This window comes from Macrotis lagotis, chromosome 1 (assembly GCF_037893015.1).
Source record: "Macrotis lagotis isolate mMagLag1 chromosome 1, bilby.v1.9.chrom.fasta, whole genome shotgun sequence".
NCBI classification, from domain to species: Eukaryota; Metazoa; Chordata; class Mammalia; order Peramelemorphia; family Peramelidae; genus Macrotis; species Macrotis lagotis.
Window position 1 is genome coordinate 539,337,487 of NC_133658.1, and position 12,781 is coordinate 539,350,267.

Genomic DNA, 12,781 nt, shown 5'->3' on the forward strand with positions numbered 1-12,781 from the left:
TAGACAGTCTCTGGGGTCCTTTCCAGCTTGTAAATTATATAATTCTATGATTATGGATACAGGAAAAAATGATTCATGAAGAAACCTGGAGATAGGATAGAATAAGGCCTATCACATCATAGCCTCTAACATCTTATAGACTGAACCACTCTGAAGTTGCTTTATGGTCTCCCCAACAAACACACACACACACATTCACATATGCACACACATGGACATGAATTCTCAAGCAAATTTCACTCCTATTAACACATAAAAGTCATTGTCCCCTTCAAGTGTCAGGACAAATTGATTTACATGGCAAGGGTGAGAAATAAACCATGACAGAACTATAATCCCCCAGAAGTCCAGTTCCACTAAGAGCTGGTTTGTTTTGTCAGAAAGCTTTTCCAGAAAACTAGAAGGCATAGTGAAATATGAGCAGCAATGAGGAAAAATAAATAAAAATTAAATGTTTAAAAAAAGGAAAGACATATAAGCACCAAAGCATGCACAATTTATTGAACCCTCTCCAGAAAGATACCCTATTCAAACATCAAAAAAGGAAGTAGTAGAAAAGATAGAACTATTGTGAGCAAGAACATAAATCATCTGGCACTGTTGTTAAGTATTTTGGTTGTATTTAACTCTCTGTAACACTACTTGGGGTTTTCTAGGTAAAAATACCAGAGTGAATTACCATTTCCTTCTCCAGTTCATTTTACAGATGAGGAAACTGAAGCAAAAGGGTTAGGTGACTTGCTCTGGGTCACACAGTTAGTGCCTCAGACCAGGTTTGAATTCAGGGAGATGAATTTTCTTGACTCCTGAACTTATCTACTAGCTGCCCCACTGAGTGTTCCCAATATTGGGGTTCAGATCCATGGACAGAGATCCATAGTCACTGCAGTCATAGAGTGGTTTGTTAAGCTGCAAAAGAAGTTAATAAAAAGACTGAAATTCTATTTTGTACACTGTAAGGAGCTAGAGGAAACTTGAAATTTATCTCATTTAACTTTTTTTAGAATTTTAATTAGGAGAATAAGCCTAAGTCACACATTCCATATTTAAATCACTCTTTGTAATGCTACTCACATGAGCATAACTCAGAAAGAAAAGTTGATTGTTAGTGAATTTAATGCCCGGCAGAAGATCTTCTTCTACTCCTTGCCTCTTATCACTTATCCATTTCCTATAAGCCTAGAGGGAAAAAATAGAGTGAGTGTTTTTGTTATTTTTGCTAGCAATTTCAAGATCATAAAACTATATAGATCTAAAGCTGAAAGGGACTTTAGACAATATCTAGTCCTAGGTGACTTGTCCTAGGATACACAGGTTAAAGTAGTAGATCTGGAATTCATACTCAGGTCCTTTGATTTAAAATTCAGCACTATTTCCACTGAACTATTTCCACCTCAATATGAAATAAGATGTGATTAGAGAAAATATGCTATGCAAAAATTCATCACTTGTAAATGATATAATATACTACTATATAATTATTATATTTATTGGAGGAGGCTCATAGAAATGTTAGATTGTCCAGTAGTTCACCAAGGAATACAAGTACTAGCAAACTTACAAAAAAATACCGAATTAACAGAATTAATATACCATGAAGGACTAAACAACTATAAATAAAAGTTCTTATTTAAGCAATTAGAGAAGTTTGGATAATATAATCATAAATGTATATACATATATATATATATATATATATATATATATATATATATATATATATATATAAAAAACCAAACTTCTCTAATATTGACCTTGGAATCAAGAAGTCCTAGATTTAAGTCTGTCTCTGATATATTAGTTATATAACTATGAACAAGTTATACTTGCTTTTCATGAACAGAGGTAATTTCCAAATTGTACAGGAATCCTCTACACAGAAGAAATCATAGGTTTGGACCCAAACTTAAATAACTAAACAATTACCTTTGCTCTTACCAGGGATCAAAAAGCTATACAAAATGAACTATCATAATAACTTTTAGCCTACGAACATGGGAATTTTAAATGAGATTACTTATAGCTAGATTAAAAAAAATATCCCCTCATGCATATTTATCCCCAGATGGAAGTTTTTTATGCAATATTAATGAAAATGGTTTGATTAGTGAATAGAGAGTTAAACTTGAAATCTGGAAGACCTGAATATGAGTCCTAGTCTGATACATATATGACCCTGGACTTCTCAGTGCTCTAGATTGCTCTTCTGTATAAAATGATAGGAGGCATTTCCTCTCCTGGGAGTCCCTGGGAGTCCCTTTTACCAATGAAATTATAGTTTTACCCCCATTCTTATTTCCTCTGATACTAATTACTTTTATTTGATTTTATTAGTGTGGTTACTCTGAAAACTCCCATACAAATCACAATCCTTTAACATTTTAGTAAAATTTCTTTCGTGTGTTACTACAGAGGAAAAAATGCTTTACTGGGGAAGGGGAAACTTTATGTTAAGGAATATCTTTAATAATATATAAATTCTGACAATTATGTAACAGATATATAGACTGTTTCTGGATCCCTACTTGAAGTCCTTCCAACTTGGACGAATGTATCAGAGATTACAACCTGTTAGCACAAGGAAATAGAGGTTCTTGAGAATTCTGGGTTACCTCCAAGATACAGTGTGGCATTGTGGCAGATTTTCATGGAAGAACAATATGTAACTGTATTTTTAATGCTACCACAAAGTTGCTAACTAGAAATTCTAACATCTATTAAATATATAACATTCTTAACTGTGATTTTGTACCAGAAGTCAAGACTATATGTGGATGCAAGTACATATATGTGCAGATATATATATATATATATATATATATATATATATATATATATATCCATTTTTATAATGGAAGTCAGTAAAAAAACACAATTCAATAAATTTTCTTTGTCACAACCCTCTCTGGAATATGTATGAAGTTAGGTACACCTATATAAATTTTATATACTCCTTTTTAAAATATCATGGAAAACACAGTAATACATACTCTAAAAGCTTCTCGTAAACCTCCATTATCTGCAATATTTTCTCCCAATGTCCTCTTCCCTTTCACCTAAAAAACAGGAGAGGGAAAAAAGGATCCCATTAGACAGCTTCACTGCCAAATATCATTCAAGCTAAGGCACAATATATTAAAGCAAACACCACACTAGGCATGTTTTAAAAGGAAAATTATGTCTAATAAATCAAAGTAAGTCATCGTATATTTTGTGATTGCAAACTAAGCCTTGAAAGGTACTCTTCAGGGTGATGATTTATGTCTTCTTATGCTTCTGCCTTGCTCTCCCCCATATCCCCCCACCCCAAACACTCCTTCATGCCAATTTAGTAGGCTAAAATAAAATGTAACAAAATATCAAGTGGCTCAGACTTTAGGGAAAAGAGAATATCAATAAAACTGATTATTCTTTAATTATAGCTGATCATCCAAATAGTATTCTGAATGTGGGTATGCATTGTTCTCCACAAATTAACAAAGCATACAGAGATGATAGCTTGCAGAGGTTACCAACCCTTACTCTCCATTTATTTTTTCTTCCAGAATTTAAAGGAGGAGGTAGCTTGGCAATGTGAAAGGAATTCAGGAGGCCTGTAATTCTTAGAATTGAAATCCCAGATCTAATTCTTATATACTAGGTGAATTGGGTGAAATCATATCCCTTCTCTGAATCCTTCACATACTTCTTCACATGTAAAATGAGGGAGTTAACTAGGACCCTCCCAACATAGTATGCATAAAAATATTTTTGAAGGTCTTTGCATCTATTTCCTCATTTAATTCTGACAAGATAGGTGCTATTATTATGAAGATGAAGAAACTGAAGCTCAGAAAGGTTACTTGACTTTTCACAACCATGATAATACAATCATAAAATCTGAGGTAGAATTTGAAGCCATATCATCCTGACTCTATCCAGCAACATAGGTAGTTCTACCTGTTATTCTACAATACTTCTCAGTTATCTATTTGATTAGTTCTTTTGCTCTGAATCCAACTTAATCTGTCTTCTTGAGTTGCCAAATTTTCCAGAAACATTGGACCCAGAGTATGCAGGAGGCCCTGAATGTGTCAACAACAAACCCTCACTCCAACCCCAAGCTGATATAATGTGTTATTACCATCCAAAGCTGATTTCCCTATGTATCCTTGATACTGAGGATAAGCATCTGACAATTTGTACCAGGCTGAGAAACTGTTTATATAGTTTGGGACTATTGTCAATCAGCAGACCATCCTATCTTCATGGTCTAGCAGTTCTCAAGAGAAAAGAATATCTCTTTAGCTATCACCTTGCTCCTCTCCTTCAGGAGAGGTTTTATCCTTTTCCCACCTTTATAGTACCTTTCCTCTCTCATACCACTCCCCTTAAGGAAGAAATTTCTGCTTTCCACTTTCATTGTTGTACTGTCATAAATATGCAAACTTCTCTATGGATTGTAAACACTTGTTCTGATTTATTGTTCCACATGCAGGCTCATTTCTCTGGTAATAAACCTAGTTTTCATGTAAGTTTCATGAAGCTGGGATCGTCTGTTGACAATTCAATACATTCAATTCAAAAACATTTAAGTGCCTACTATGAACCAGGAACTCTGCTAAGCACTGGTAAAACAGTAAACAATGCTAACCAGAAATTTCTAACATTTGAGGAAATCAATCACATGGACTTACTTAGCTCCCCTTTTAATAGCAGTAAGTTTTTTCCCCCAGTTATAGCCACTAAAACTTGTTCATCAGATCATTAAATTAGCCTGGGGAAAAAGATTCCAATTATTTTCCAGTCAAAGATATCTAAGGCTAGGCTCCTCAAACTGAAACCATATGCCAGAATCCAACAAAATCAATCCAATCTAAATTGTATCCCCATTATACAAAAATGAGGAAGATCTATATTATCTGAGTTAGCTTTCCAGTTGGAGAGATGGATTTGTGCTGTGTCAACCACAAATACTTTCATTCTCTCCTCCTGGGACCAAAAGCATCCATCTACATAATGACTCTTCAGATGAAGTATAATCTGTGGCTATTTGCAAGGGATTGGGGTAAGGTAAAGAGAGAAAGGAAGAAAAACATCCATCACATCTAAGACCTTCATTTTGCAAGTTAGGGAAAATGAAGTTCAAAGAAAGAAGGATTTGCTCAAGATCACATCATAATAAGTAGCATAGCCAGAATTTGAACCTATGCCCTCAGACTCTAAATCTATGTCTTTCTAATATAACACATTGCCTCTCCACATATCGTTAGTGTTCCATAAATGCTGACCATCAAATGAAGAGGAGGAAAAAATAATTTAATCTCTCTTTTTTTGTTGTTTCTTCCTATACAACTGTCAGTCCCAACTTTGAATCATCTTCACCTCACCCCTGCCACATTATAAACTCACAGATTCTCCATGTTAAAGATGACTCTGGAGATTATTCTCAACAAAATTTTAATAATTGATCATTCAGTCTATACCTGAAAACATTTCAAGGATGGAAAACACTCTAGTGGAGCAGGCAGTTCTTTTTGTTCTCCATTACTCTGATTGTGGAGCAATCTTTTTTTATATTAAGTAAAAATAAACATTTATTAAGTACCTACTATGTATCAAGCACTGTGCCACATAATTTACAAATATTATTTCATTTGATGCCTCACAATGATGTTGTTATCCCCATTTTACAGTTGAGGAACTGGCAAATATAGCTTAAGTGACTTGCCCAGAGTCACGCAGCTTTGTCCCTGATTTGAACACAGGTCTTCCTAACTCTATGTCCAAGGTTCTATCTATTGTACCATCTTGTTATTCCAATAAATTTTTAACTTCCAGTCATTATTCCTACTTATGCCCTCTGCCAAGCAGAACAGATATGATTTGTCTACCATGGGATAACCCTTCCAATATTTGAAGTTCATAATTAAGTTCCCTATATATTTTCTTCTCCAAGGTCAATATTCCTAGATGTTCCATTTGACCTTTTCTTGCATGGTTTCAAGAATCTAAACCATTCCAGCTGCCATTCTTTGGACAAGTCATCTTTTGTCAATGTATCCAGAACAGCTGAAGAATTCCAAATAGGGTCTGATAAAAACAAGATATTGTATTGCTCTCATTTTGGACACCATACCACTTAATGTAACCTAAAATTACATAAACTCTGTGTGTGTGTGTGTGTGTGTGTGTTTGTGTATGTGTTTGTGTGTGTGTGTGTGTGTGTGTGTGTGTGTGTGAAAGGGGGGGAGGAGTATATACCATTAATATACTAATATACCACTGTGAGTTTACAGGTATTTTTAATATGAACTACAATTTTTCCATGTAACTTCAACCCCATCATTTACTTCTACAGTAAGTGATGTTTTTAATCTAAATGCAATAATTGGCATTTATTTCAACTAAAGCTCATCCTATTGGAGTCAACTTATTATTCTAATATCTTAGAATTTTTTTCTTGATTCTGATTCTTTTATCTACAATAGTAGCACTCACTCCCAACTTTGTTGGAAATCTGAAAATAAGATAAATTTTAATTTACAACATAAGATGAAATTTTAAAATGTAGAAAGTTTGGAATGGTAAAGTTTGATTCTCTACCTAATACTATCTGACTTAGACTTTATCCTGCTATTTCCTAATAGCACCATGGTTAGAGACATGCAAACACTAGACACTATTGAGTAAGTTATAGATGATTGGCTTTTTTTTTCAGTTTTTTCCGACTCTTCATGACCCCTTTTGGGGTTTTCTTAACAAAGATAATAGGAGTAATTGAATATTTTGGATATTTTTGATTGGATTGGATATTTTCTTCTCTAATTCATTTAATGAGAGAATTGTCTAGGGTTACACAGCTAGTGTCTGAGGTCAAATTTGAACTCCTGTCTCCTAGATTCCAGTCTTGGAGTTCTAACCACTGCACCCTTTAGTCACCTATTCCATACATTTCTGGCCCCATCCTCATAGCATTTGTAGTATCATATAATATATAATTTGAACTTATAGAATATCTTCTCCAGTCCGACCAGTACCTCGAAGATTTTCAGTTTTGTAAGATAGGAATTGTAAAGTAAAAAGATAACAAAGAAATATGTTATTGCTAGAAATTAATAGTTTGATACTCTGCTCAGAGTGAGACAAGTTTGATGAATAATTGACTACTCTGCCATCCTAGTTTCTGACTTGTGGTTAACAACTCCAGAATCAGTTTTATATTGTTTACCTGTAGATTTTCTAAGCCTCTTATTTCCTCATTTACTTTCTACTTTTCCATTAACATATTTCCCAGGGACAGATAGACAGTATAATGAAAAGTAAACATTGTTTCCAGACTTATAGTGACATAGTTGTGATACATCAGGTAACCACTTAGAAAAAGAAATGGAAAAACCATCTCTACCTGTAAATTATGTTCCTTTTTTGCAATGCATTGGAGCTTTTATAATCATAAGATCATAGATTTAGAACTAAAAAGGTCACTTTGTCCAAATCCCTCATTATACAGAAGAGGAAACTGAAGCCTAAGGCTGAGCTCCTTAAAGTGAGGAACATAGATATAAGTTCAAAGGATCCAAATTAATCCAAATTCTATCCTTAATTTACAAATATATAGCAGCTGTCTGCCCTCAGTGTCAGCTAGTAAGACAAGGAAAGTGTGAACTGAGACAGTCTGTCTCCAAAGCCAGCTCTCTTTCTAGGGGACTATCATCACCATTACCATCAGTACCTACACTATTTTTGACATTTTATTTAGCACTTCAACTTTTTCAAAGGGTTTTATTAGATTTGCACAACAACCCTATAAAGTAGACTTAAGAGGTATGATTATTCCTGTAACACAGATTAGAAAATAGAGATTCATAGAGTCTTTCAGAGATTGAGGTTGAGTTGCTGTCTCTACTTTTACAGGATATGTAAAGTATCTACTAAAACTTCATTGTTTTCAATGTCAATCTTTTAAAACAACATCTAACCTGAAAATAATAAAAATGATCACCTTTTTTTAAAGATCTATACTACTGATATGTTCACTGATTCACTAATTAGTCCAGATTAAACTACCTACATACTGGTAGTTTAGAGCTAAATTTCCATAAAATTATAAGTTAGTAAAAACAGCAGCCTCAAATACTGAATCTTGTTTCAGATATATACTAGTTTTGTGATCCTGGGTAAATCACTTACCCTTTCAGTAACCTAAGATACTTCTTAGTCTATGGTTATGGTTATTAGGAAAATTTGTTTTTCTTGACTATATCTATATTTATGCATATAGATACATATGTACATATATACACACATATATAAAAGATTTCTCTTTTTCTTTTATAATTGGAGGGAATATAAAAAAGAAAAGAAATCAAAAATTAAAAAAGAAACAGTTCTCTGTAAAAATACATACATATACATATATGTATATATGTAAAAAGGTACCTGAATTAGAGGAAGTTTCTTCACTAATGATTTCCCTATATTAAATGTTTGCATACCATATTATTTGCTAGCAGATTTTAAAACCTATTAATTATCTGTTTGAGGATTGTCTACTTTCCATTACCCTCAATAATAGCAAATACATATATATATATATATATATATATATATATATATATATGTATATATATGGTACTTACAATGTGCCAGATACTGTGCTAAGCACTTTATCATTATTACCCACTTAATCTTCATAATAATTCGGGGAGGTAGTTTCTAAAATATAATCAAATAAGCCATAGGTTTATGAGAGGTACAAACATGATTGACCATCATTCAAAATGGGGAAATTATACATAGAAGAAATTACCTGGAGTTTGAAACTCCATGATTTTACTTACATTTAATCCAGCTTTCTTCCAATAATAGTTACTATACTGGCTAACCATACATTTTGTTTTCTCTTTAAACTTTTCTTCAGAGTCAGTAGACCACCAAGGATCAAGGTTTCCATTCTTATCATATTTTCTGCCTAGTTAAAAAAAAAAGTAGAGAATTTTGGTGTCACATAATAAAGCTAATATTTTCCCTGTTCTCTGTGACCCAAACCTAGCCTACTCTCCCTCCCTCTTTCCTGATTTATGGAAATCTGTGATTTAGTTGCCTAGAATGACTGAGTTTGCATAACCTTGGCAGATGTATCCCAGAGTGTGAATAGCCAGAGATGAGGACAAAGCAAGGTCGGGAATATGGTGGCCTAGTGCCCTCCCTATGCTTGCAAAATCTGTGCCTAGGGAAAGAAGTCTCCAATAAACAACTTTATGCAGCCAAAGTTCCCAAGGGCAATTTGTTTGTCTCCAATGTTGAATGTAAGATTGGAAAAATGTAGCAGTAGAATTTGTGGAAGCTGAATTTTTCTCTCTCTTCTAATTAAGTTGAATGTACCTTTAAAATAACAAAAATGAAGAAAATATGATAGAAAGTCAGGAGAGTAATAGGAAAAAGTATAGATTTGGAAGGCAGAGGACCTGGTCTCATGTCTTAATTCTCCCTATATTAGTTTCCTCAACCTCATCATTGTTCCAATATAGTAGGAATGCATATTGTGATGTACTTCAAGAAACTTGTGAAGATCAATGTTTGTAAGATGGAAGGAAGGAAAGGAAGGAAGGAAGGAAGGAAGGAAGGAAGGAAGGAAGGAAGGAAGGAAGGAAGGAAGGAAGAAGGATGGAGGGTGGGAAGAGGTAGAAAAGGAGAAAAGAAGGAGGGAAGGAAGGGAGAGAGAAAGGGAGGAATGAAAGCAGAATTATTCAGTAATAAATTATTCAGTCATAAAATAAAATAATTATTATCTTGTTTGATCCTCACAACTCTGAGAGATGGGTGCTTTTAGTTTCTCCATTTTGCACATGTAGAAACTGAGGATGGGTGAATCTACCCAGGGTCATACAGGTAAGTGACTCAGGTCAAATTTGAATTTAGGTCTTCCTGACTCTAAGTCCAACTGTGCCACCAGTTGCCTTTAAAGAACACTGGATTTAGAGTCTAAGGATACCTCTGGGTTTTATTTCCCTCTCTGGACTTTAGTTTCATTTCTTATTTAATGATCTTCATCACTTTTCGAGCTCTATAAAAATGTCAGTTATTACTCTTTTGTTTAGCTCTGCAAGCATCTAGGTAATTCTGGATATTTTGCTTTTACCTGTTGTGACTTGTTTAGGACAGTGAATCAATGACATCCAACCAGTGAAATCTCCACATGATCCAAAAGAATAGCCCCAATGAGTAAATCATTCTGCTGTGCTACAGACTCTGGCTCAGTTCTCCAGTAATGTTTATTCTAAGTCTATAGAAACTGGGAGGCATATCAAGGCTCTGTTATATCCCTTCCCAGTAACCAGTGGGAAATGGAAAGTCACTGTCCTACTTGGATAAGGGAGATTACTGTAAGGCATAGACTTAGAACCAAAATCTATAAAATTAAATGGAAGAAAAATGTATGATCTATATTTGTTCATTCCACTCATAAACACTTCATACCTTCCCCACATGGAAAAAAATCAGTCTTAATGCATTTGAAGTAGATTTAAGCCTCCTATTGAAACAGATGAATATTCATTGATTTGGATTTCATGATATAAAGAACAATCATCAGTTTATCTCACAAATATTTCCTTTAAATATTTGCATTAACTTGAGTCATTCAAAATGCTTAAGATAAAGCTAGATATCACAAATAGGATATCCACAACAACTACCTTGCCCTCAAATTTCTTCCCTCTTGCATTTAATTGAAACCACCAATCTTCTCATACCAACAAAGGAAATTGAATGACTCAATCAATCAACAAAAAATTAGAACAAAAAATTAGTTAGTGTTTACCATGCAGAAGGCACATGAAGAATCAAGTAGCATTCCCATTATTACAGTCACTGTAGTATCTTAGAGGGAAAAGTGTACTAGAAGTCATATAATCTACAAGATGAAGTACTAGGCATTTTCCTCCAATCTTCAGGATCTCTCAAATCTCTCCAAAATAGGAATTATGCACAAGAGATAAAGAAAACAATGGTATTCATCTCTAAACTCTAAATATTAATGTGCTTCCCCACCATATCCTCTCCTACCAGCAGCAGGGAGGCCTAACTACCTACTTACAACAGAACTAAACTCTTTCTCCCTTTATTTATGTGCCTTGATTCATCAAGCAGTAACATATTACTCAGGGTATGGTAGAGGCCTGGCAGTGCTGCGTGCTACAGCAGAACTTAGTCAAAGGATCTAGAAACAAAGGGAAACTCAGCAAGACATGGCCTAAGGGAAACTGCCCAGCATCTAGCCAGAGGCAGTTCTGTTCTCCCACCCATCAAAAGTTAGTAGTGGTGATGGAAGACTGAGACTTTGTGCTCCAGGTCCTAGAAAAACTACTATCAAAGGGAAAGCAGTCTGAAAGTAATTATTACATGAAAAATAAAGGGAAATGACTGAAATTATCAACATCTTAGAAAGAAGAAAAAACTAAAATAAAAACTTTGAGCATAAACAGATAAACTAGCAGGGGAGATAGCAAAAGCAAAAGAAAATGTGACCTCCAGATCGGGTAAAAGAGTTCAGGAATCTATGGATAAGTTTTGTAAATGAAAGAAAAATGAAACACCCACTGAGGCAGAAGATCCTGTGGTTTCTCAAGAGAACATGGAACCAGAGAGGAACATTCTTGAATAATATTAAAACAAATAAGAATTATGAAAATACTATTTATGGAGGGGCAGAGCCAAGATGGCAGCATGAAGGCAGCATTTCCTGGGGAACTCCTTTTCCCCAAAACTCCAAAAGCCAACAAATTATGACTCTAGTCAAAATTTAGAGGGGCAGAACCCACAGAAAGAATAAGTGATACATTTTCCCAGTCCAAGATAACTTAAAAGTTCCTCAGGGAAGGTATGTTTCACCAGGACGGGGAATAGGAAAAAGCCCCAGTCACAGCACAGCCCCAGAACAGCTTGAAGGGGTGGGGAGAGAATTCTGCTATACCAGAATGAGTGTGGAGTGAGGGAGCACAAGCTGCAGAACCTGTAGTGAGAATCTGGAGAAAGCAGCCTGCATACCCAGAGCACAGCCCACAGACTGTAAGGGGGTCAGGGAAGACTGCAGAAATTTCTCTGCTCTCCCTCGGGGTAGGCCTCTGCTGTTTGCCCACACTCAGATACAGGTTGGGCTTTCATACTAAGATAGACAAGCAAGACTCCTCCTTACGAATCCAGGGCAGAGGGAAGTACAGTGATCATCTACATATCAAAGCACAGGCAAGAGAGCATAAAACCTTGAAGAAATAAAGGTCACAGTGGGGTGCTCCCCCCCCCAAAAAAAACCCAAAGCCTTGGAAGTGCTGTAAATTAATCTTGGGCTGATGAAATGAGTAAACAACAGAAAAAGAAGAATCTGACCATAGAGAATTACTTTAGTCCCATGGAAAATAAAAACACATACTCATATTACAACAAAATTGAAGATTCTGTATCTAAAACCTCCAAGAGAAATAGAAAATGGGCTCAGACTATCGATGAGCTCAAAAAAGACTTTGAAAAGCAATTAAGGCAGGTGGAGGAAAAATTGGGAGGAGAAATGAGGGTGATGCCGAAAAATCATGAAAGCCAAATCAACACTTTGGTGAAAGAAATACAAAAAAATACTGAAGAAAATAGTATGTTAAAAACCAGTTTAGGCCTAATGGAAAAAGCAAAACAAAAGGCAAATGAGGAGAAGAATGCCTTAAAAAAGCAGAATTGGCCAGTTGGAAAAGGAAATAAAAAAAACTCTCTGAAGAAAATAATTCTTTCAAATACAGAATGCAACTAA

At 34.8% G+C, this 12,781-nt stretch overlaps 1 protein-coding gene across 1 annotated transcript in view; it reads right to left on the reverse strand.

Moving 5' to 3' along the window:
* The window catches only part of PHEX (phosphate regulating endopeptidase X-linked), a 256,040-nt gene that overhangs the window by 13,379 nt on the left and 229,880 nt on the right, over positions 1-12,781 (reverse strand). Inside the window, exons 18-20 of the mRNA XM_074214253.1 lie at positions 8,823-8,949; positions 2,991-3,056; positions 1,075-1,179 (exon numbers count right to left, since the gene is read on the reverse strand). Of these exons, the coding sequence (XP_074070354.1) occupies positions 1,075-1,179; positions 2,991-3,056; positions 8,823-8,949 (298 nt within the window). The remainder of the gene's footprint in view (positions 1-1,074; positions 1,180-2,990; positions 3,057-8,822; positions 8,950-12,781) is intronic.